The sequence below is a fragment of the Aptenodytes forsteri genome, unplaced genomic scaffold (genome assembly GCF_000699145.1).
Source record: "Aptenodytes forsteri isolate BGI_AS27 unplaced genomic scaffold, ASM69914v1 Scaffold350, whole genome shotgun sequence".
Lineage (NCBI taxonomy): Eukaryota > Metazoa > Chordata > Aves > Sphenisciformes > Spheniscidae > Aptenodytes > Aptenodytes forsteri.
Window position 1 is genome coordinate 420,941 of NW_008794540.1, and position 26,893 is coordinate 447,833.

Below are 26,893 nucleotides of genomic sequence, written 5' to 3' on the forward strand. Positions count from 1 at the left end.
CTCCTCCGCCAGCTCCCTCAGCACTGTCGGGTGGATCCCATCCGGCCCCATAGACTTGTGAGCATCCAGATGGCGTAGCAGACCTTGAGCTGGATAATTTGTTCAAAGGTAAAAACAGACCAAGAGATGGAGCTCATGAAGACTCTTTCCACAGTTATGTTGCCAAGTGAGTGGCTTCAGCCTTTTGAATTAATCTGAAACATCTGAGGCTTTCAGACTGCATTAAATTCCAGGAGCTAGAGTCAAGGTCTGACTGCAGCAGGAACTGTACCCAGCCATGAGTCCCACAGAAACATGCTCAGCCTTCTTAGTTACAAACTGAAATGTCACTTGAGGTATTTCTGTCAACCATCTTTTGGTTGTTTGGAGGAACACCTAAGGAAGCAACACAGGTGGACTAGATGATAGTGGAAGAGGTGGACTAGATGATAGCAGACCCAGTCTGCTATTCCAGTCAAGTGGAGTTTCTTCTTCTCCATAGAGGGGAAGGTCTCTTTTGTATTGAGACTTTTCTAACAGATGTGACTAAATGGAACAAATTCCTTTTCTGGGCTGGCAGACTTTGTAAAAATGAAACACAACATGCACTTGGTACAAGCACTCTGTAGAAGAGGAATAAGCAGTGGCAGAAAAGAAAAAAATATATTCTGCTGTTCTATCCTTGCCCTTCCTTATTGTTTAATCAGAACACTTTTTAAAAAAAATCTTTGATGGTTTAACATTCTATGCAAACTCATCACATGACATTTACTAACTGTTTTTGCTTGGATTTTTATCAGCAGTCTATGAAGAAAGCTCATTTTTAAAGTATTAGATGTGCTTATCAAAATATTTCAGATTATTCCTTTTTTAAAAGGTTTTACACAGTTCCCTTCCAATGTTTCCTTCTCAGAATGCCTAAAACATGGAAATACACATACTACCTCCATTGAATTACAATTTCTTTCCCAAAGTCATAATAGCCTTCCTCATATCCTCTTCAAACAGACTCTATTATTGTTGTTTAAAGCATACTGTATGTAGAGGCAGAACTGAGTTCCCTTGAAACCAATATTCCCCTCACGCCCACCCCCCTATAAACAGTAGATGCAGGAGAACTGCTCTGAATGACACAAGATATTCCCTGAACAGCTGACTAAAAACTAAATTGAACACAACCCAAGTCTTTCAAAGATTTGAAATAGTTTAACCAGCTTTTTATCTTCAATGTTTCATCATTTCCCGTTCTAGCCTCTGTCAAAATAAGCAAGTATCAAAAGCTGCAAATACCAAAAAGGTAGCTCCAGATCTTATTTTTATGAGATTTTAGCTTCAGATTTAGTCTATGTTTGGACAGATATCAAGTAATTACTAAAACGCTTTTCTGGTCTTGGATTAAATTGTGATTTACATGTGGTGATCAGAGAAACCATAGTGAGTTTTGTGGAGATTAGAAGAAAAGGTCATGTAGTGAAAAAAGTTAACTGTGTAGCTGCAGCTTAGAGGCATCAGTCTCAGAATATTTGATATTATCAGCATCTTTGTAATATTGTTCTGTCATATTTTGTCAGTATGTACTATACAACTCATACCTGTTAGTAAAATGTTGTATATAATGCTGTTTCACTCTGCGCCCCAAAGAGCCAATATGGCATGAAAAGTTACCCTTTTTTCCTTCTCAGAACAAAACAAATGGCATGAGATGAAAATAAAACTCACCTGAATGAAATGGCTTTTGCAGCTAACGAGGAGAGATGAGCTCTACTGCTTTCATCAGTATTGCACAAATGAACAAAAAGGCCTTGCTTTTATCTTTTTGAGTAATGCCATACAAGTCAGTTTAAGTGGTTCATTCACATACATTACCAGAAAGAAGATAAGATTGCTCTGTGTACTTAAAGACCATGTGCAGGTTTGCAAAACTATTCTAGTGTACAGACATGCAATCTTGTAAAGCGCAATTACAGCTGGCATTTAACCTGCAGTACTTAAACTGTATTTAACGTACAGAGCTGGACGGAACTTATTTAATTAAACATATTCTGTTAAACAGATGTGCTGCTGAGTACAGAAATTACTTGTATAATTAAATCCTATAATGGAATCGTTTTTTTCTTCTCTGAATAATTTTAAAGCTATTCTTAGACAGACTTCCATTGTGATCTAGCTGTAAATCTGCCTTATTAAAATTATTTCAAATGAATAAGCACATTTGATAATTTGTGTGGTCCTAACTACCTCAGCCTCTATGCTTTTATTACCCTCATACATTAAATTTGTAATATTTCTACAGTGTTAACTAAAGCATTTTTGAAACGACTAACAGAAAACAGAAAAAAAAACAAAACAATAACTTCATTTCATCTGTCTGCATCTCTGAACAATTTTAAGAGTTTTCATTTCAATATTGTGGAAACAATAAAGTCACTACTGTCAGACAAATCAGCTTGACAAAATAATTATGCCATACCCATGCTAACATATGCATGTTCTTGTCACTTGTTATATTTTCATTTTATATCATGGAATCAAACATGCAAACACAACATTTAGTTTACCAAACAGGCTTCTGACCTCTTACTCTCCCTTAATGCTTTGTCTCCTTTCTTCCAAGTGATAGTTGGCTTTGGAGAGGCTTGTGGCTTGCACTCAATGACAACTTCTTGGCCCTTGGTAATAATTATTGTTTTCCTCATTTGATTTAGTGGGAAAGTGGGAGCTGAAGCTGTTAAAAAGAAGTACATTAACTCTACAGAGAACAATCACAGCTTCCCATTTCATTACATTCTAATAGAAGAATTTAGTTTTGGGGATAGAATTTCCATTTTTGGTTTGGAAATTATTGTACGGCAGATTAGATGGAATTTTAGAAAATGTTTGAAATCAACAACCAACTAGACGGCAGTCTATAACTTAATCCAGTTATGAATTAGTGAGGTTTCCTTCACATCAACATACTAAAGTAAGATTGCTTGTGAAATTCAACAGCTTTAGAAATTAAATACTACAGTTGATTTAGCTAATTTAGCTTTTCTAATTTCTTTTTATTTTATAGGTAACTTGTTAGAAGTAATTAGTTCAAAATGAAAAGTTTAAATTCCACAACTATCTAAAATGCACTCTCTAGAGTTACTTCTTAGAAAAAAATATTATTGTTAGAGAAATTTTATTACTATCACTTTTTATATTTGCCTAAATGCTGGGAACTGAAAAGTGGGAATTTCTTAATAGAAGATATTTAACCATGTCTTGTTCTTAGTATTTCACTTTTCAAGAAGTCCCATTCATTACAATACATCAGTTAAGGTAATAAATGCATCACAAAATGCCAACAATAACTGTAATTTCACAACAAGAAAGGACAATTGTTCTCACGGAATCTCATTTGTTTGTACTTTTATTAAACTAGTTTTGCAAAAACAAAGCCCCCCCTGCAACTATCTCAGCTACGCATATAGGAACATATTACATTCCATTGCCTCAAATATGTAGGAATTTCCTACCATTATTTTGGGCAATTTTCATACCAGAGCTATTTATATGGACAATTTATTCTGTTCTTTTCCCTTTAATAATCCAGAAAATTAAACACTACTGCTTCTTTAATGCAACATTATGGTTAAAATTTAAGAGGGGTACAATTTCACAAGTGACAAAATGAAAGGCTGATTTTACTGCAGCAACATATAACGGCCATTTCCGATATTAGTGAACTATCAAAGAAAGTGTACAACTACCTGATATAATAGGTATACCTATTTTATAATAGATATAAAAAACAGAGCAAGATAACATTGTAACCAACAGGGATCTCTTTGCTGACTGAATCACAAATGACAAAGGAAAGTGATGGAAAAAAAGCAACCACTGACTGTGGGTTTTAATTTATGGCTAGACAGAAATATTTTGAAGAGTTATCGGTGAAATTCTAATCTTGGCCAGCTAGGAAATAGTGGAAATGTACTAGATAGGTTATTCTTCAGAAGAACCAAATCTTTTCTCAAATGTAGTATATTATTTCAGTAACTTGAGCTTTGTTATTCATTTGACTGGGAGTTTACAAGAATGATTCCCAGCCGCAGGTTTTGAAATTTGCGAGGTTTGAGCAGTGCAGAGATCTCTAATCTCTGATATGGCCATTGAATTACTTTGACAGACACCTGTTTTCTAGCTATACCATACTCTAATAAGGTTATGAGACTCTTACAAGTCTGTCTCACTTAACCTCGTGGAAGTCCTCTTATCACTATTGTCTCATTGTGTGTTACCACAGTTTGCTTTAAGGAAAACTAGAGTGCTGGAAAGACATGCTTCAAGTTTTTCTTCATTACTGCAGCCTATCAGTACTTAAAGGGGGCTTATAAAAAAGATGGCGGCAGACTTTTTAGCAGGGCCTGTTGCGACAGGACAAGGGGGAATGGCTTTAAACTAAAGGGGGGTAGATTTAGACTAGGTATAAGGAAGAAATTTTTTATGCTGAGGGTGGTGAAACACTGGCAAGGGGGGTTGGACTAGGTGGTGACCTTTAGTCCCTTCCAACCCAAACTATTCTATGATTCTATGAACTCCCCACTTCAACTTTTGAATAATGAAATTTTTATTATATTTCCGGGTAATACTATGTAATGTGTTTGCTTTACTATGGGATGATATTAGCTCAAGTATGCAATTTCCAGTATTCAGTCAGTTCTGGTGACTTCATAAAATATTTTTACACCTTTAAAACTAATATCATGCTTAATTACCTTTGAATAATGACCTTGGGAGAAATAATAATTTAATTTTAACAGAGACTAAAATATATTTACTTTCTCTAAGTTTCTTCACCTGCACTTATTTTTAAAGGAATGAAAAATATTTTTCCATGTATTTGAACTGAAATAGCCTTATATGAGAAAGTAATGAAATGTAACTGAGTCAGTAACTTATGAAAGAAAATTTTCAGTTAACAGAACGACCTGTGCTCTCTTGGGCAACAAAGGACGCACTCACACATAAATAACAAGAAGAAAAAGGAACCCACTTTTATCTGCTCTGCTAAGTTTGGACTGGCAGAAGCTGTTCCTTATCATAACAGACCAAGAACAAATGTAATTATGAAAGGCAAAAAAAAGAACAGTCTGTTCTTTTTCGATAATACCCACCTAAAATCTTCAGCTCGGCACTGGCATAAAGGGTGCCATACTTATTTTCTGCTAAGCACTGATACATTCCAGCATCTGAGAGATTCACACTGTGGATCATCAGGACACCATTAACCATCTCAATCCTGCTCTGTAATGGAATGGAAAAAAAAAAATTCTGTAAAAGCAAACAGGCACTGGAAATTTGCTGTGCTATTAGCTTAAGGCAAAGGGACAAAAGACATTATTAAGCTAAAATAAAATTGAGCAACAAATTTCCTTGGTCTGACTTTTTTCTTGTTTATATAAGGAATGACAAGAACAAAGCAGATGGCGGAGGGCAGAAAAAACTCCAAAAATATTGGTAAGTTTGGTTTTTAATTACCAATATTGGTAATTAAAGGTAAATATTTTTCAGTGCAAGTTCACTATCTCCAAGGCTTGCTTTTGCCTTTTTGCTTGTTTGTCTGCTATTACCCTTACACAATTTTTAAGAGCAGTTCATCCTGGGAGCTCTAATGAGGCAAGAAGTCAGTTGCGGGTGTAACATATCTGATGATCTTCACATCTCTAGCAAATGTTTGGTTTCAGTCATGGTACTATTTTCATAAAAGTAGATATAAAAGATTGCTTGCATGAGTAATAGTGAAAGGGTCTAATCGCCTTCATCATTAGTCCAAATTTCTTATTTGAAAGGTCCACTAGTAGAAAATAATTACCATAGCTGGAAGAGACGGGGCATTAATAGCTGTTTATGGAAATGTGTACTTCATGGTGCTGCATAATGAATAATTTGAACTGCTATAAAACATCTTTAAGTTTCATTATTACAGTTGTAGGTTTAATTAAAAATTGATAAAGAACAGAGTGTTTGGGAATGCAGAGGAAACTGTGAAAAAAGTTCTGTCTGTTGTAAGCTCCCTGTTTAAACTGAAATTTAATTTGAAATTTCAGAGCCTGATGCAACTAATGGTTTGGAAAATCAGAAAACCAAAAAGTACAGCTATTTAAATTGCTTCAATTTCAGGACTAATAGCTCCATCTAAAAAGGCAGAAATGGATAAAGTAAAGGCATATAAACTTATTTTCAATGCCTCACAACTTCAAAAGTAAACTGTGTTTATGTTTCCTTTCTCTGTTTGCATAATTGGATGATGTTCGCAGATAGAAGCAACATTCACTGAAAAGAAAGACGTTGCATCTTTTATATTCATAAATCCATTCTGTGAATTCATTTACAAATGGAGACATTTTCTCCCAGAATTGAACAGCTTTATTTTAATCTGGAAAAATGTATGAAATAAATTTACAAAACTTTTCTTTACTTTGAATTATTTGGGACTATAAAAATTGAAAGGTGCTAGGCAAAACCCACATGATGTGGGCTGATATGTTGATGATTCAGTGAGAGAAACAGAACAAAGTGAAATAAAAAGCAGGCCATGCCATGAGTGGTCTTTTAAAAGGAAGAGAATTTTATCTAGATCTAATTCTAAATTACATCAGGTGACTTAGTTAAGGACTTTACATTCTAAGAGTCTTACATGGAGCATTTTAATGGTCTTGATGGTGAGTTCTGTTACTTGCAGAGAATTATAGGAGTTGAAAACTGATAAAAATATAATAGTCATTGTGCCTTGTACATTAGCCTGCTAGTGCTTTGAAGAATAAGATTATGTACAAACAAAATGTGGTAAATAACATAACAAAACATTAGGGGAAATATGAAGGAATCTGATTCAGCGAATACGGCACTTCTCTCCTTGATGGTGAGTTCTGTTACTTGCAGAGAATTATAGGAGTTGAAAACTGATAAAAATATAATAGTCATTGTGCCTTGTACATTAGCCTGCTAGTGCTTTGAAGAATAAGATTATGTACAAACAAAATGTGGTAAATAACATAACAAAACATTAGGGGAAATATGAAGGAATCTGATTCAGCGAATACGGCACTTCTCTGAGTTGTTACTATCTTTTTATACAGAAAAAAAATAGATACAAATACCGTAATACCACTATCTAAAAGAAAGAAAAAAATTAAACATACTGGAGATTGCTTAGATGTACACTATAATACAATGGCAAATGCTGTTGGTCCCATCTCCCAAATATTTCTGAACTACAGAGAATTACTGGTGAATGCAATTTTACATTGCTTGAGATGGTTCAGAGGGGACATGCAAAGAAAACCTGTCTATATACTAACACTTAAGAAACTAACACAGAAAACAATAATTTCTGAAGTACTTTTCAGTACTTTCTTTAACTGGTTTTATCTGAATGAAAGGAGAAACATGCAACATACTGGTGACTCCTCGTCTAATGTACCTGTGGCCAGAGAGGAACTCCATTTTTCAGCCAATGATATGTGGGCCTTGGCTTTCCAGTGGCTTTACATTCCCATCGGAGCTGATCTCCACTGTCTAATTGAGTATCATTAAGTTTCTCCACCCAATGTGGGTAGGCTGCAAGAAAAAAATACCATGCTATATACAAAGCGTATAAACTGGTAAGCTTCTAGCTGATATGCAAAGACCTAATCAATTAAAGAGCTTAAATTATGGCCTTTACAAAGCTTAACTTACTCTAGAAAGAAACACATTTAAACAAACAACCAAAACCAAAAGAGAAAGTAATAAAATTAACAAAACTCCATAACTTTAAAGGAAATGCTGTAATGGCACCAGGCAGTGAGCAGTATCATGACCAGGAATAGAAATCTGCCTGATTGAATAAAGTCCAATGGATTAAATTATAGTACTACATACTAATGCATTTGTTATTACTGAATTAATTTAAGAACATTTGCTTGGTAGTCACAATAGCATATTTAGTAACTTTTCAAGACCTAAGCTATCTAAATTTTGGTTAGGAGGTCAATCATCAGAGACTCTGTTTCATCTAGTTTTCTCAGCTTACTAGGAAATCATGATTTATTCAGCTAGGAATGACTGGGCATTTGGTAAGGTACTTGCACATATTTTTGTTAAAGTGTCTTGGGTTTAATTCATGTTTCAAGGGAGAAAATGCTTTTAATGTTTTTAAGCACAGAACCCACGAGATTTCCAGCATTCATCAGGAATGTAAATTACACAGTAAGTCAATGTTATAACAGTCTTTTTTTAAAGGTAGACATTTGTTAGGTGTACATGTGACCATTAGTACCTAAATTTCATGTAATAGTCTGTTGAAAAGCAGGGAATATTTTTTGCAGAGAAGCAGTTCTTTAATGCAGCAGTTGATCAGATAGCTATATGTAGGATCTTATAATTTGGAAAACTTTATATGACTCAGTGAGGAACTGAGCATTCATATGCAGAAATAAAAATGTATGCTTAAAAGCCAGCTTTTGGGTTTTCATACTGTAGCCCTATCAATTTGTATAGCAAAGAGGATGATAGATGAAATTAATTAACTTAATGATATTAAATGTTGTTTTTTGTTTTTTTTTTCAAAGAGTAGAGAATAAGTAGCTAAAAGGCCTTCATTGCTAAAGGAATGTAAAATTCTTCTGCTGGGTATGAATGGAAGTCCAGATCTGTCACAACAAAGTCTCTGCTTCAAACATTGGATAACTGATTACGTACTTACACATGGGGAACCGAGTTTAAAATTGTTTTTTGTTTTTTTTCAAAGAGTAGAGAATAAGTAGCTAAAAGGCCTTCATTGCTAAAGGAATGTAAAATTCTTCTGCTGGGTATGAATGGAAGTCCAGATCTGTCACAACAAAGTCTCTGCTTCAAACATTGGATAACTGATTACATACTTACACATGGGGAACCGAGTTTAAAAATAAATCTTTGAATCGAGCTGGCGTTTGACAGGTCACCAATCAAAGACGTGAGAAGATATGAAAAGGCATGACAGGTGACTAACTGCTTCTAGCTTACATCTCGTGCATGGATGATAAAGAAAGTGAATGAGGTGTCTATCATTCGTAAGCAGAGAATAGTCTGCTTCAGAGTCCCTGACCAGACAGTTGTCAGAAGCTGGAAACATATCAGAAAAAGAAACACTCATTTCCTTTTTAGTAGAGGAAAACAGAGTTAAGATTGACCCAATCTCACTCCCAAACCCAAGACCAAAAACATCTGCTCCCTTATTCTTCTTATTACAGTCAAGGCAATGCATGACATGCTCCATATGTGCTCCTCTGCGCTGAATCACTTGATTCTTAAGTTATATCAAAAGGTCCCATTAAATCCTCAGAAGCAGTTTGCGGGAGTCCCTGCTCATTTGTTGTCTATTAATTGGCCCAAAACCATAATTCAATTGCACTGTGTAGTTGATGCTGTTTTCTTTTTGAGCATTTTGGTATGCACAAAGGAAGCATGCTGAGAAGCAATTGTTTCCTTTGAAAATGAGTACACTAATATGAGTTTGGAAGATGTGACAGGTAAACGTGTAACTAAAAATTCATAAAAGTTAGCCAGTGGTGCCATAAAATCATGTGGTTTCAAAGAGGTGCTAAACTGTTCCTATTTATATTTCATTCTTTTTATTATTTTGCTTTTCTGAAAATTCTACAATATGACCCAAAGCATATCTAGTCTCATATTTCTATCTTGAATTTGATCTCATCATGAACCAGAGCATTCAGAATTAGAGTGTGCACCTGTTTACACTGAAATAAAACTGTCTTCCCATGCCTGGCTGCAGAGGTGTTCTCAGTACACAACTGCCATTCCCTACCCTCTGTCTGTGGCTGTCTTGATAGCATAGTCATAGCACAGGTTTTCTTCTGTAACCACAAACTTGCAAATCACAGTGGTATGATCGATTGGTATTAACAACCTCTTTTCATTAGTTGGGGTATTTCTACCCTAAATTTTCTCCTCATAGCCTAAATGGCCTTTGGATTCATAATGTTCAAGCTGTTGAACTTGCCATCAGCCAAGGCGATGACTCGGATTCCCACCCCTTTGAGAACAAGGTAGCAAAGCAATAGGTAGATGTTACAGGAATAGAGCTGAATGCATGACTGAGAGAGATATTTTCATCACTTTTTGGCTTCCTTTCCTCTCTCTATGTACTCCTTACTTTGCCACAGACTTCCCTCTCTGCTCATTAGCAAGGGTCACTCTCCATAATATCATAACACTTGTTCTTAAACCCTGTCAATAGTTAAAAAAGTGAAACCTTTAACTGGATATACAACCTCTGTCTCAATGTACTATTTTCTTTTTTTTAACAAAAATTTGTTAACATCATCCTGAGATACATGCAGGCAAAGGAAACTTCATTGCATAATTGCACTTAATTTTAATTAGAAAATATAAATTCTAAGAAGCATTTAAACATATTTCAAAAGTAACAGGTTCTTTTTTCTTTTTATAAATACAGCATTTACCTTGGGGAAAAAATGGGTGTTTCCCTGGTTTTTATCTGTCCAGTGAAGAGTTTTGGGTGAATGTAAGAATAGAAGGATGTGTTTTATTATTCAGTACTCTTTATGGATATTGTGTCATAGCTTTATACAGTGCTCCTGAGATTTTAAAATCACCGTCTAATCCCTGATTTATTTTATGCTGCATTTCAGTACCTGTTTATTCAAGGATGTCAAAATGTTTTACAAACACAAATTGGCAATAAATCTGCAAGCTTACAGGCCTGTTTTTATATCCTCTGTGCAAAATGAAATTCAGATGCAGAAAACTCAGCCTACTTTCTCAAATTATTAAGCAACTTTTTGACTGAAAGAAAATTAAGGACAAAATTTTACATAGACAAATTACTTTGGATAGCATCCTAAAATGTGAATGAGAACAGAGTTTGGGGTGAATAAAATTCATTTTCTGGACACAAGGTAAATTGGAAAGTATACAGTAGGAGAAGAATAGGTAGCTGTCACAGTGAGAAAGATAAGATAGCAAATTTCAACTGAAGCTCCAATTTTGACCATAAAAATCTCTTCCTCTCTAGCTAGTTTTACTACATGTATCTGTGGCTAACCTGTACTGGCAGCAGTGGATTTTCTTCCATACAGGTTTTATAAGGAAGTTATTAAAATGGTTTTTAAGATCAGGATGGTCCATTACACTGCATTACAGAATATTCCTGCCTTCAGCTGCTTGCTCCACTCCAGTGTTATGGTAAACTTCCCCTCCTGCTGTGGCAGCAGTGCTGCTCATGGGGCACTGCTGTGAGCAGGATCAGGGAACTGATCCAGCTGAAAGAAAAATGGCCAAAAAAGTGGTTTTGTAGTCTGGTCCACACCACCACCCTCTGCTGAACTGACTGTAGTGAGTACGTAACACAGAAGCAAATCCAAGAGGTTCAGAGTAAGAGAGGAGAAGGAATTACACAAACCAGCGCTTACTATTGGGAAAATGCTGCTAGTCAGGATTTGTGGAAGAACTGTGATTACAAAAGTTTAATGGCCAATTTCTCCACCCAAATTTTAATTGTTGTGCTGTCTTCTATTAATCAATTTGAGCTTGAATAAAATTTCATGGAAACTTACAGGATGAGCAGATGACTTGGCAAAAAATCACACCTCTCAAAATAGGTTGCAGTGCATATGAGGATGTCTTGCATTATCAAAATTTTATTTTTAATGCCTTTGCCACTTCTACAGCTGAATTTCCACTAAGTGCTGAGACTAAAACAATCTGAAATTGTCAGCATCCGAAATACCACTTTCTGAACAACATCCGAAGCATCAACTGCATCAGACTCATTGGATTGCAGCACCAGGTAAGAAATGAAAAATCACTAGTTTGTGATTAAATGTGACCAGGCAAGCAGACTGGGCGTCCTGGGATTTCTCCAAAATACTCTGTGGTGACCCAGATCAGATGCAACTGATGAAATGAAGAAGATTCAAGCAGACAGTGAGTGAGTTCCTACAGAGATATGCAAATTGTGAGACTGCAGTATGACACAGCTGGTCCTACAGCCTGCTCTGAAATTTTACAAGAAAACCCTGGTAAGGAATGATGGCCTACATCTGAATTTCTGGGCCAAAATAATCATTTTCTCCTGGAGGAATAAGATGTCAGTGAAAAGACAACAAGCTTAAACATAAATAATTCTTCTTGACTGTTGTTATGAATAAGAGGTACAGCAGGAAATGCTGTTTCAAGTAATGCCTCCAAATCCTGCCATATCAGCTGTCAACAAAGGAAGATGAGAATTTTGTAAAGTCACATTTGGCTAAACTTTGCGCTGCTAAAAACCTTCTTACCCAAACCCTCTTACACCCCTGGAAAAGGTTGTCAAGGTTTGTAGGCCAATGAGACACCAATGTTGTCTTCAGGAGCACTGAAGGCTGTGAGAGGCTCACTTCATCTCGAGGCCAAGAAAAGGCACTTGTAGGGGGCTAGTAACAGTTTGTGCTTCTTGTTCTGCTGTAGTGGAGGTCACTGCTGGTCTCTTCCATCTGGAAGCCCTCTGTTACCTGCTCTGACCTTGCTCCCTGCTAATGCAGATAGGTGAAACTCTGACTCAGATCTGGTTTTGACTTGTCTGTAAGATAGTCTAAGGTATGATAATAGACCTAAGAGAAACTTAGTAATATACTAATCTCACATGTCTGTAAATCAGAGGAATGAGACAATCGGAAGTGGACCCCCTTTCTATAATGTTAAAGAAGTTGTTCCAATATTATTGCTGATTAGCACAAATTGTGCGCTATCCATAAAGACAGTGACTGTAAAAAATATAATTTTGACAATGGTGGAGAGCTAAAAATTCATATTTCTATCTGAACAGAGTAGAACAAAACTGACGTAGAAAATGTTTTCTATGGACTCCTAGATTTGAGTACCATCTTTATTTCTGCTCTGCTAATGAGAGAGGCAGAGTTGTGTAGAATACTACATCATGTTTGCTGTGATTTTATGCCACAGGTCTGCAGGGTGCTCTTGAGGAAATAATTTCACTTTCCAGCATCTTAGTTTCTCTCTTGAAGAACACCTTTTATATTCCTTTAACTCCGAAAGAGGGAGGCAAAGATAATTGTAACTCCTTTATAAGATGCTTTGGCATTTAGTAGTTTCACAGCTCTAGAAAACAGCTAGTAAGTGTATGAGCTGGGGTACACCTTATAACTCAATTTTTTTTTTTTTTAATTTCAGACATTTTAAGAAATGTTGTTGAAAAAGACCAGGCATGCTGCTAAATGCCCCCGGCCCCCAGGTCCCCAGCAGGAGCTGCTATACTTTATGGAAGTAATTGACAGTAAGAATTTGTAATACTGGAGAAATGTCACTGGGGTATTGGCATAGTAGGAGGCATCAAGTAGTTCCTGGGCTTTGACTGTTATTTTCAGCAAAAGCCTTATAAAACCCTTGCTGCAAGTGCAGTATGGATGGCATGTCCAAAACAAAATGTGCAAACTACCACCTTTGCCATCACCGATTTTTTCCAGCAGATACGAACAAAAATTGAAGACAAAAGCCTCCCCTTGGCTCTAGATGGATGAGAACAAAAAACAAGGAGAGAAGCATCATCCAGAGGTATGCTGACACTCATCAAAAACAAGGGAGCTAAGATAAAGGCATTGGAAAGCTGGAGGAGACAGGAAAATTGATTATAGACTTGGAAATATTGACATATGTGAAAAATAAACTAAATATATGATGCCAGTCTATGGTTATTTGATGAAAGTGTGTAACAAAGACAGAGAACTGTGTATAGTTAGTAATGGAGAGAAAGCACTAGGAGCCATGGGCTGAAATCAAGAAAAGAAAAATAAAATTGGTTAACAGGAGAGACTCCTTCTTAAAGGTATCTATTAGCCTGAGGACCTGTCTAAACTGCAGCAGTGGAATTCCACTGACTGCAATATTTGAAGACAGAAAGCAATTCAGAGTCTGAAAGATTTGTTTCATGATCTCCTGCAGTAGACCTTTCCTGTTAAGTATTTAAGTTTGTAGGATTCATGGAATGATAGCAAGTGATGTAGTTTTAATTGATAAGAAGTAGGTGGGACTCAAGCATACATTCAATATAAGGAAAACTTTAGCTTGTAAATATTCAGGGCATGTCTTATATAAGTTTTTGTTTCTAGCCTCTATGATGCAGCAATAATAATATATAAAATTCATGATTTTTACTAAATATTTTTAATTTCAGGTTGTGTTTTTTCTTTTTAATGTGATGCATGATTTCATTTTTTTATGCTCACTCAAAAAACTTTTAGAAAGACCAATCCTTGAGAGAAAATGTTCAGCACTTTCTGAAAATCAGAACCTTCAGAAATTGTGCATGCCTAGATTGAGACTTTTTACAAAAACAGACGCACTTCTCCAGTTCTGATTCCTGTGCAGTGAATTTGACAAAACTCAGCACCCAGGCATGGCAAGGGTGAAACATTAATAAAACTGTCATAAAAATCCTAAAATATTTCTAATACTGTTTTCTGACAGACACATCATGCTTACGTTGCATGTCATTCTTATACATCTGTCATGGTTTAACCCCAGCTGGCAACTAAGCACCATGCAGCCGCTTGCTCACTCCCCCCCAGTAGGAAGGGGGAGAGAATCTCAAGAGTAAAAGTGAAAAAACTCGTGGGTTGAGATAAAGACAGTTCAATAGGTAAAGCAAAAGCTGTATGTGCAAGCAAAGCAAAACAAGGAATTGATTCACTACTCCTCATTGGCAGGCAGGTGTTCAGCCATCTCCAGGAAAGCAGGGCTCCATCATGCTTAATGGTTACTTGGGAAGACAAACGCCATCACTCAGAACGTTCCCCACTTCCTTCTTCCCCCAGCTTTATGTGTTGAGCATGACGTCATATGGTATGGGATATCCCTTTGGTCAGTTGGGGTCAGCTGTCCCAGCTGTGTCCCCTCCCAACTCCTTGTGCACCCCCAGCCTACTCGCTGGTGGGGTGGTGTGAGAAGCAGAAAAGGCCTTGACTCTGTGTAAGCACTGCTCAGCAATAACAAAAACATCCCTCTATTATCAACCCATAAACATCAAACATGGAATTGTATTTAAGCTGGTTCTTTGAGGGAGTCAACTTTATTTATATTTCAGACTTTAATGCATTACCGAGGAATAAAAATATATAGCTTAATTCAACACTAATTGTATTTCAGGAAAAAAATATTTCATTTCTACTGGACCTTAGCATCCTTCATATGTAGTTAAAGCCTTAAGTGTGGACAAAGCATTGCTGGATAATACTGTGTGCAGTTACACTTACTGTACACTTGCAGTTGTCCTCTGAAGACATTTCTTCCACGAGAGTTTTCAGCCTTACATTCGTACATCCCTGCGTCCTCTAGCTGCACATTAGGTATTTCAAGCACAGCTTGGGATTTTCTCAGGCGGGCTTTACTTGGATTATGACCATTAACTTTCCTCCAAGAGATTGTTGGAACAGGGCTGAAATATTTAGTAAAATTACTGTTAGCACTCTTCCACTATTGAGAATATAGATTCTGTTATCTGGTAATTTAAACACTTAATAATCTAAGTAGCATAAAATATAACCACAATTAAGGTTCATATAATGCTTGATATACCTCACTTTCTGTAGGGAATCCTTAATAAATCATTTGTTACATGGAATGTGTCTCTTTCATCCACAAGGGAGGCCAAGTTTTTATTGAGATCAAGGAAATCACTTGAAATACTCTCTCTAGAGCTTCTTTAGCACTCCATGCTTTACTCCTGAACACTTTCACTCAATAGGTAAAAGAAAATGATGACTTCAAAACCTGGATGAATTTAGCAAATTCCAACACTTCCTGATTTTCCCATAATGAAACTGCAGTTCAGGAGATCAGTAAGTGATACGTCCGCCTAGGTGGGGGATTTTAGTACCCTGTATCTTGGATAAATTAAGTTGACCAAAGTTTTGGAAACCTTTTCTGTTGCAATATTCTTTAAGTTACAAAACTTGTTGTGTAAGAAGTATGTATTAATGGCACTACTGCTTCTGACTCACAGCGTTACATGCCTGCTCACAGGAGTGGAAGGGTGTTTCACTGTAGCTTGCTATTCCACACAGGTCTATGTGAAAACTGTGTCATTTACATTCATAGTGAGGGAAGAAATGGACTAGATAGTGTTTGCACTCATTCAATTTTCTTTTTAGCCCAAACACTCATCAGTTGTTGTGCACCCATTGGGCTTTTTGGTACAGACGTACATTTGCCTAAATATAGCAGTGGATACTTAGGGAGGAAGAAAAGAGAAAAGAAAAAACAAAAAACAGTAGTTATAAAATGTTTGATTGTGAGCCGAAAACTAGACTGCTTCAGGTATTCCAAAGGAAGCTTGGAGGACATTGTAAAAGAAAATGTAACTGTGACATGCTGGTACTTTTTAAAAAAAAATATTTTGTATTTATTTTAATTGCTTTCAAGTCTAAGCTTAGATATAAACACAGCTGGATCTTGTGGCAGGGGGGGTGGGGGAAAAAGTACTTCATAGCATAGGTTCAAATTCAAAGCTTCTATTAATTTCTGCCATCATTTGCTAACTTCCACTTGCTGTAACTATATGCAGTTGCATTAAAAAACCACCTTTCCCTCAGTATTTCAGGGTGTCCAATTTGAGACACAACAAATACAGTCATGGCAACCAACCATGGGTAAAGCTCTAGCTATTCTTCAGCCAGTTAAAATCAGGCTGTGAGTTACTGCAGTTGTACTCAAAGTTCCAGACAAGATGCTCCAAATTCTAATACTTTACAGAGATTCAGAAAATTCCCAGACTTGTAGTTGGAGGTCAGAAGGTTTCTCTAATCTTATCTCCTGAATGTCACAAGTCACTGAATTTCATTGAGCCTATTAACATCATTACCTTCACAAAGTTTGTTTCTTGGCAAATATATAGTCCCATATGGAGAGGTATCCAATGGTATTTGAATATATCAGAAAGAGACAATCATTGTTTCCCTTATCAGTTTGCTGCACTGATTACTTAACCTGACAAAAGATACTTTATTTTGAGTGTGTGCGGATTCATCTCTGAGGCATAGTCCCTACAATACCTTTCTATTGTTTACCACTGTTCCCCACGGAAGAAATACATGTATGGAGATCAAAACACCTTTTTTTTTTTATCCTTAGTAAACAAAAGAGACTGTTCTCTTTTTCTTCAGCACTCCAATCGTGTATATTTTTTTATAGATGGTTGTAGATCATAAGATGGGTGTGGATCATATGAGCTCTTTTTTTTCCCCTACTGTATCACCATAGAAGCTTGATACCTTACTCATTATTAATCTTAAATTACTTTCTTGCTGACTGATTTCAAATTTTGGTGTCCTGTAGGTTTGGTTTGAGGACTCTTCTGTGCAGCTTCTATGGGCCTAATTTATAAAGTTTGTTTCCTATTAAAAGTTATTTTCCATATTTTTCAATTAGAAGATTAAAAGAACTTCCCATTCTTATATGACACAAGTACTTCAACCTGTTCAATTCTAAATATGAAGAATAAACAGGATATTTGTCTCTGATGCACTAATAAAATTTAGTCTTTAGCCCTACCACTTATGACATTCCTGTCACATCCTTAGCTACATATTTTGATTTGCTATACTTTGATAGTTATTTGTCTATATTAGAAGTAGTATAAATAACAATATTATTTTCTTTTTTTCCCATTTATTAGCTCTCATATTTTATTTCTACTTGCACACTTCACTTTGATATTCACATTTATACTCTTTCTTGAGTGACTTTCTGGAGATTTTCTAACTCTTTTGTTTTGGGTTCAGCTTTAAGTGTAAACTCCTTATATGCTTGTCCTCTTTCTATATGGAATATAATTATGTCCTGATTGCTGGCTGCAAAAAAGCCACCATCGCCAGGCAAGTGTTTCATTAATCCTTATTGATCACAACACAAGTCCACAGTAGGAATACTTTATGCTGGTACAGTGCAATACTATTCAGCCACTGCTGTTTTATGAATGAGATAGGTGTGCAGGTACACTTCATTGGGCACCATAAGGGTGCCATGCTTGTTGCCCATTATTGCTTATTTGCCCTTCAGCCCTACTTCTACTAAAATCAGTGACAAAGATACTTTTGCATGGAAGAAAGCTGGTTCTGCTGAATAGGATTTGTAAGTGGAATTTTTTCATAGTGTATATTTCTGAGAAACAATGAAGACGTCATAAACCGTGAGAGTTGTCTCATTTAGCTGCTATGAATTTACTCTGAAATTCATGTATTTAGAAAATTTCCTTTAAATTGCATTTAACTAATTTTTTTGACATTTGCTTTCGTGTATGTTACAGAAAGTAAATGTGTATAACATGGCAAATACAGATGAAACTTCTTGTTCTCTGGGTCATTAGGAAACATATTTTAAAAAATCACTTTTTTCTTCATCAGTATGAGGTAGTAAGTGGAGTTTTTCAAGGAGATAAAATTACTTTAGCTGTGTAGATTTAATGATTTCAAAGAAAAGTACTCCCAAACTGCAAATCACTATTCGCAGGCAACTTGTAGTTCTGTTTAATGAAGCTTCTTATTTTTTTTGTATAACTTACAAGTGAAGTATGAATTTTACATCTGAAATAAAAATATATCTATACCTATTGCTTGCTGTGACTTGTGTGAGAATGAAATGAAAGAATGAAATATATCTGAGTGAGGATGTGAAAGAATAAAATTGTGTGACTGTTCTAGAAATCTCATAAAATCCACCAGAAAAGCTAACATATGCACTTATCGTTCATCTTTTCAAATTATCCACAGCTTTTTAAAAAATAGAGCAACAGCAGAAGTATCTCTAACATTAATATGAGTTTAATGTAATATACATAATTGTTAAATCTTATAATCATTATAATCCTTTTTATTTTGGTTTCAGCAGACATCTATGGGAATATAGTTTGTTTATTATAACCCTGTTCACATTCAACTCCTATGAGTACCTTTATTCAAGTTTCAACTGAGTTCAAAGATAAGATTTCTCCTCACTTTTGGAAATAATCTATTGAATACAACTGGACAATCTTAGCACCACTGAGAAAAAAATCCTACTTGATTTCAGAAATACCATCAATAAACTTCTCATTGGTCTGAGCTGAAATAAAAGTTCTAAGAGGTCACTGGTGACAGTAATAGACATTCCTGTGTGTTTGTTCGTTTTGAATTTGAAGAAAACATGAGTTATAGTTTTACATTTACATCTAGAAGAGATTATAAGAGCCAATTTTCAACACTATATTATTTGGGATAAGTGCTATTGGATTTGTTGGGAATTCTTCACAAGTTTCATTGGAAATAAAATGTTTTGAAAAAACTGTTGGAAGCAATTTTATACTTTTTTTTTTCAATTTCATATGAAAAAGAATTTAATTAGATCTATAAAGTATAGATATGGATTCAGTGTTGCCCACATTGCAAAATTCCATATTATATTTTTGTCATCATAGTATAGTAGGTGCTATATTATGGGATGGAGAAGGTGTTGAGCTACTACAACTGTTAAATAAGGACAGAAGTAAGCTCTGTTTTTGCCTCAGCCATCCAATGACCCTTTTTTCCTAGTCTCTGTATCACACCCTACCTCAGCTTTCTGGCTGGGGGCACGCTTCTAAAGTGGACATTCTTCTAAAAAGTATTAAAGACATAACAACAGGTAAATTGTCACCACCCAGTGACTTGATCAAGGCTGTTGAGAAGAGAATCTGAAGTAACTTGAAAAGCAAAAGACATATATGACATCTGCTGTGTTAGTATGGGGGATAATACGTGAAGAATCCACAAATTTAAGTTAGAGGAGACAAATGCTTTGAAGCAGAAAATTTGCCTGGAAAGGTGACATATTTTTGGCAGGTGTTCGTATGGATTCTCAGGGACGCAGTGCTACAGTAGCACTGTGTTTACTTGCCCTGTGTAAAACTATTTTATAACTGGACTTTCTCTCATGTCATTTTTCTCTGTTCCAAACTTTGTCCAGGCAGAATTTCTGTAGCTGGCACATTAATCTAGGATTTCCTAACTCTGCTGTACAGATATGGCCAGTGTATGTGTACAGATCAATTCCAGAGGACTAGTTACAATGAGTCCAGGACTTCCAGAAACGGCAGGTCTACTGCCAATCATGACGCAAATGAGCACCATGTGTAAATCCAGTGTGTCTGGGGTGCACAAGATGGCTTTGAACCTGCTGATCAGCTACAGAGTTTGAAACCAGTGAGCGTGACAGTTTCTGGAAATGCTGGATTTAAGGCTTTTGTACCACACAGTATTATATGCATTTATTTCTCTGTGGGAAATCCTGAAGAGAAATATAACAATGGTAACTCTGGGGACCTGCTATTGACAATTGCCAGAATTTGTTTCCTTCTGATCCTCTCAACCTCTGATACAGAGAGAAAGCCTACATATGTGCTTCCAGATAGTAAGTTTGGAATGCAAAAAAATGCTCCTCCATCTTTAAACCTAAAGCAAAACTGTGTAAATTACTGAACAAAGTTTTTAGTAGCATTTACAAGTTTTCTTTGATGGTCGTGAGAGGGAAAGGAAAGGGACTGGTAATATTGCTTCTTCAAGAATGACATTCTACTAATGGGGACATGCAGTTTGGTGGGGTTTTTTCCCACTTTTCCTATGCCACACGGTAAAAGCAATTAACTCTAAATTTTTAGATGTAAGTATGAAGCATTTAGTCAGAGTGAGGCAGAATGAGCCCTGGGAGTGCTACTTGAGATTTACTAAAGAATCTTTATTACATTATTACGAATGATCGCCATATTTGTAACAGCATTATAAAGTCTATGCAAGAACAAGTCCACTTAAAGGAAGGCAGAAATCAATACAAACTGAAAAATAGGAACAAAATCCAATCCTGGTCTAGCACCTTATGACATAAAATTGTATTCAGTATGAGCTAAAAATGAACTTTAGATTGATGAAAGTCAGAAAGATTTATTTGACATAAACAGTATGTGCTATCAAAGGAAAAAAAATCCTGGATCTATTCCTGTCTTATATAAACAAACTCAGGTTGAAGATGCCATGTTCACGTTTAAAAAGGTTCCTTCCTCTCATCACAAGTTTATCTCCAGGGGAAAGGAAATCCCTACTTATAACACTGACAAATGCTGTTCTACTGAGAGTGTTCATTTCCCTCTTGGGATTGTTTTGTTATCAGTAAACTTTAAAAGCAGCTTCCACAGCTTCCAGGTTTGGCATCTGATAGAATTAAAAAAATCTTTTTCCTAAAGTAAGAAGTGGTGTGAAGGGGCATGGAGGAACATGATTTTTTGTCCTATGTGACTTAGAAACGTCTATTTCTATATCATTTTTGTCTCTATCCTGCAGTTTCATTTTGGGCAAATCATTCTGTTTTAATACCCTATGCCATGGTTTCCCTGTTTTAAAAAGAGAAAACAACCATTTTATGTCTCTGTGACCTGTAGATGAAAAATAAAATATCATGATAAGAATTGTTTTGGAAGGTGAAGGCAAATTACTACCTGTGGACTTCTACACTGTGAATTTGCTTAATACTCAACGATGCTAAGATGCTAGCACTCCTTGTTCCCTTAGTAATTCTCCTACATGTAGGGAAAACACTGAATATTTGAATCCCTAGTTCCAACAAGGAATTGGATGTATAGCATCTAGAATGATTTGCTCAATTTAATGCATGCCAAGGATCTTGGCATGTCATTAAATTGTGAGTACCATAATACATTTAAAAAACAAGTCAAAATTAGCTTCTTTTTTGCCTGCAAATTGTGTATTAAATATGGTAAGAATTCTTCAAACCTCCAACCTTCATTTATCAATGCAGTGATTCATCATGTTATTTCATACTTTGTTTTGACCAGCAGTGTGTACGGGATAACAATGTATGTGCTACTATCACAGGATTCAGTGGAAATGAGGGCTGTTAATATGCTATGAATGTCATTAGTATAGAATCAGGTTATCTGTAATATCAAAGGTGTTTCTGTGTGTTACCATTATTGTGGGAAGAGGCAAGAACTGTTTTGTGTTCATGGAAAAGTACAAGGAGGCTTAATCATTTCCGAAAGACAAAACCTAGAAAGCAGCAGCTGCTGGGGCTCAATGGCCATTCCATGAGCTATGTCTCTTGACTACCACCACACTGTAAAGATCTGCTGACATATCCCAAAGAAATGGCCAACAGAACCGTCATACTTGGCCCTAAAAACAGTGAAGCCTGTTTTATATCACAGATGTTAGTATTCTGATACAGGCATCCTGGCCTGTATCAGAAATAGTGTGGCCAGCAGGAGTAGGGAAGTGATCGTGCCCCTCTACTCGGCCCTGGTGAGGCCGCACCTCGAATACTGTGTTCAGTTTTGGGCCCCTCACTACAAGAAGGACATTGAGGTGCTGGAGCGTGTCCAGAGAAGGGCAACGAGGCTGGTGAGGGGTCTGGAGAACAAGTCTTATGAGGAGTGGCTGAGGGAACTGGGGTTGTTTAGCCTGGAGAAAAGGAGGCTGAAGGGAGACCTCATCGCTCTCTACAACTACCTGAAAGGAGGTTGTAGCGAGGTGGGTGTCGGTCTCTTCTCCCAAGTAACAAGCGATAGGACAAGAGGAAATGGCCTCAAGTTGCACCAGGGGAGGTTTAGATTGGACATGAGGAAAAATTTCTTTACTGAAAGAGTGGTTAAACATTGGACCAGGCTGCCCAGGGCAGTGGTTGAGTCCCCATCCCTGGAGGTATTTAAAAGACGAGTAGATGAGGCACTTAGGGACATGGCTTAGTGGGTGGTGGTGTTGGGTTGACGGTTGGACTCGATGATCTTAGAGGTCTTTTCCAACCTCAATGATTCTATGATTCTATGATTCTATGATCATTTTATACTCGTGTTATATTCCCATGTTTATACTGGATAATACTCAGCTGCTGCTTGCCACCTTGACCCCTCACTCATCTCGATGCCCCTGGGATGCAGTGTAGTGCAGTTAACAGAAGTTAACTTTAAGTTTATTTTAAACTGTGATCAGTGCATTAGGTCTGCTTTTCTTTAGCATAATACCAGGGCTGGAGTGAGAGGTGGATTCATGGATGTGTATTAAGGAGATTTATGTCAGAAAAGAATTTTATCTCAGAATAGAAATCCTCATGAGACCTTTTTTGACACCGGATTAGTGGGAAGGGGTCAGGTTATGGAAGGTCCTGTCTGCTCCTCTTGACAGTTTATAGCAGGAGATGCCTCCTGCCAGGTCCGAAGCCAGGAAGAATCTTGCTGTCTACAGCCAACACACGAATACCACTTCTGAAACACTCTGGACCAGTATAAAATAGGTAATATTGGATTTGCCAAAATCAGCCAACAAAAGGATAAAAGTCAGGGAGAAAGATATGGAAGACCTGGGGCATAGTTTTAACTAGTGGACTGAAAGGAAAAGCCATCTTTTACACATTTGAAGAGCAGAGAGGGTTAAGTTTTATCTTTTGCAGTTAAGAAACAACACGGTACAATGCTGGAAACTTCTATTCACCTATGTTGAGGGACCAGATGGATAACTGCATGTGTTTGTCAGAGAAGTGTGCAACCTGGATCTGTGACTCATTATAGGATTATTGTTTGTGAATTTTGTGTTCCTGGCAAAAATCACATATAACTAAAGTTCAGAGGAAGAAAAGAAAAGAACCAGGTACTATAATACCTTTGACCCAAGATGCACTTCTTGAATGCCTTTAACCTTCCTTCTTTTCTGAAATTACTCTTTTCCTCATTACATTGTTTGCCAAACACTAACCAGACCTCACAGAAACATCCTTTTAACACGTGGACTTGCAAAGTCTATTACACCTGCAAAAAGATTTGCAATATCTAGAAGCCTTCTTTATAGCCATTACCCTATGTCATTGTCTTAAGGAGTGACACCAGCAAAAATAACTTCTTCAGATACTTCATGCAGTTCTCCACAGTTAAAGTCAAATGCCCTTCACCGGATCATAAAGATTTTTTGTACCGCCACCCTGATCTTTGCTTAGATATCATATTCGCTTATCTAAACACTTTTTGCTTTTATTTCTCTATACTGAAAAATCTTGTTAGCTCTCTCTACATGTACATAGTCTGCAATTAAATAAATAATAGCACTTTTAATAAAAGTTTGAAGAATCATAGAATCATAGAATCATAGAATCATTGAGGTTGGAAAAGACCTCTAAGATCATCGAGTCCAAACGTCGACCCAACACCACCACCCACTAAACCATGTCCCTAAGTGCTTCATCTACTCGTCTTTTAAATACCTCCAGGGATGGGGACTCAACCACTTCCCTGGGCAGCCTGGTCCAATGTTTAACCACTCTTTCAGTAAAGAAATTTTTCCTCATGTCCAATCTAAACCTCCCCTGGTGCAACTTGAGGCTATTAAGAACAATTAGAAAAGTCTGTTAAAAGAAAATCAGGTCAAGGAGACAAAATAAAATCCTATATTCCATGGATTTAAAACTTTGAGATATTTATTAATCAGAATTGATTCAGAGTTCATTATTTCAAGAGAACATTTTAGAACATTTCCTAGACTACAAGTCACTAAATTTCATTCACTTGTGTGACTTAAATATATGTAACTTCACCTTATATTTATTTTATTTCATTTAAAAAGCAAGATTTATAAATGGACTATCAGCTGAGTTCTTGCAAGACATATTACCGTTGGGATGAATGTTTATGAGCTATAAATCTCTTAAAACAAAATTTACAACAGAATTATTAAAGCAACATTAAATACAACAGCATGAACAATGCTTCTATCATAACATCCTCATCATAATTCAGTAATAAAAGGAAGTCAATATCTCTATTTTATTCTTATCTTTAACTAAGAATATTTCACAATAAAAACAGTCTCGACATTACTAAAGTGAAGTAAGCTAGATTTAAAGATTATTGATATGCTGTGTAGATGTTACTATAGTACAGAAATAGCACAAGAATAAAAGTCTCTCAAAAATACAGAAAAACAAACATATGGTTTGTAACAAAAATTGTCTGTCAGCACTGTTTTCTACTGATTGTTTTGATTAAAATCTCTATGTGTTACTCTATGTGGTTAAAAAATAACCATAGTGAAAGAAAGGATGCATAAAACTTATTTTTTTAGCAAAACAATCCTTTTGGCAGCCTACATGGCCCAGGGATCCTATTTTAAAAGCAAAGATTGAAAACTTTGGTAACCTACAAGTACAGCAATAGCCCACATCCTCTAATTTGTTTGAATGAGAAATAAAATATGATTACTCACTCAAAATTGGCTGTTGGCACTATCATAATATAAACTGTATTTTTTTTTTTGGCTGGAGCCAGAAAACCAATGAAGTATGAGGTTTATATGGAGAATGAAATAGAAGCTGCTCTATGGTGTGATGCACGATCAAAAATGCAGTGAGGAAAAGGCTGAAGTGTAAGGGTCAGGTAGAGTGTGTGCATTATACACAATTTGACATTTAAAAATCTGTGTGAAAGAGTGGGCGGAGAAGAATTATTTGAAAGGGAAAAAAGAAGTCAACCTAGAGTTATAATCCAGAAAAAAAAAAAAAGAAAAAAAAGAAAAAAAAAGAAAAGGAAAAAAGAACGGTATATTTCTGGCACTTCCTTTTTCTTGCTTTCCTCTGAGGGCAAGGGTCTGTGCTCATTGAGGAGGGTTGTAACTTACAGCTTTTCATGCAAGCTTGGACAAAACAGTCCTGTATCATTGTTTGAACTATGAAAACTTGTTCATTTTGAGGCTTTTAAAAAAAACATATATTTCCATCTCCGCCTGTTTTTAAGTCCATTGTTAAAATAATAGTATTAAAATCACTTATGAGATAACTATACTCCAAATTCAGGAAGTGATAAAGAATGCTTGGATGGCAGTCACTGGAAGTGCTTCGTTGATGAATATGTCACGTAATGGGGACAGAACTTAAGGTCCTTTTACCTATCAGCACCATTACTTTCATATCTTTTTAATGGGTAGCTAAATAAAGACATCAGAATTCTTCCTTTTAAAAAAGTACATGAAAAAAGAAATGAAAGAATAAACCAGTTGCCTCCACGATGTTCTGGGAAACAAAGTCAGTAATATCAGAGAGAAAATGCAAATAGAAACCTGCTGTGACAGAAAGCAATGCCCGAGAAATTGCATTTCTGGAGCAGGAAAAGCCAGGAATGCTGTGATCTGTGCAAGAATGTCACCCGGGAAAATCATGGCTTCTTCACCAGAACATACCCAAAGAACAAGGTCGTGATCTGTCTTCCTGATTTACATAATAAACTTAAGTTCTGACATTGAAATGATGGACTTGTTAGAAAACCAGGATTATCTGGACTACAAACAACCACTTCATTACCAATAAGCTCATTTATTTGTTTTACCAAAGAATTAGCTTGTCTTTTTAAATAACAGAAGACACAAGCAGTGAAAACTGTGTTACTCAAAAGCAAATATTAACATACTGCTGGTTAGGTTTATTTTTCTTTAATGTAGAGGTTTTGAATTCTTCCATTCAGTAAGTTTTAAAGGAGTTTTTTCCTTTTTTAAATTATTATTTTATTATTTTAACAATGCTTAATGAAAATCATAATCAGGATTTAGCATTTATGTAAATTAAAAAGATGTCATTCTGTTCTTATGAAAAGTTCAAAAAATAGAAGATGTTAATACCTTGTAATTGCCAGGGTTATTTTTTAATTATTCTTTTTAAAAAAATATAATCCTCTGCCTTGTTAGGAAACAAACAAAAATTCAAGTGTTCCTAATAAAAATGACATAATTAAATGTTTGGCAGAAAACATATTGGTATGCTATATATACAGATATGTATGAAACATAGTTGTAATCGAAACACAAGTTGTTGTGCAGATGTAACAGTGAATATT

General features: G+C 36.0%; 1 protein-coding gene across 1 annotated transcript in view; it reads right to left on the bottom strand.

Moving 5' to 3' along the window:
- CNTN5 (contactin 5) overlaps positions 1-26,893 on the bottom strand; it is a 296,554-nt gene that overhangs the window by 141,037 nt on the left and 128,624 nt on the right. Inside the window, exons 8-11 of the mRNA XM_009272287.1 lie at positions 15,261-15,442; positions 7,433-7,569; positions 5,124-5,253; positions 2,554-2,704 (exon numbers count right to left, since the gene is read on the bottom strand). Coding sequence (XP_009270562.1) covers positions 2,554-2,704; positions 5,124-5,253; positions 7,433-7,569; positions 15,261-15,442 — 600 coding nt within the window. The remainder of the gene's footprint in view (positions 1-2,553; positions 2,705-5,123; positions 5,254-7,432; positions 7,570-15,260; positions 15,443-26,893) is intronic.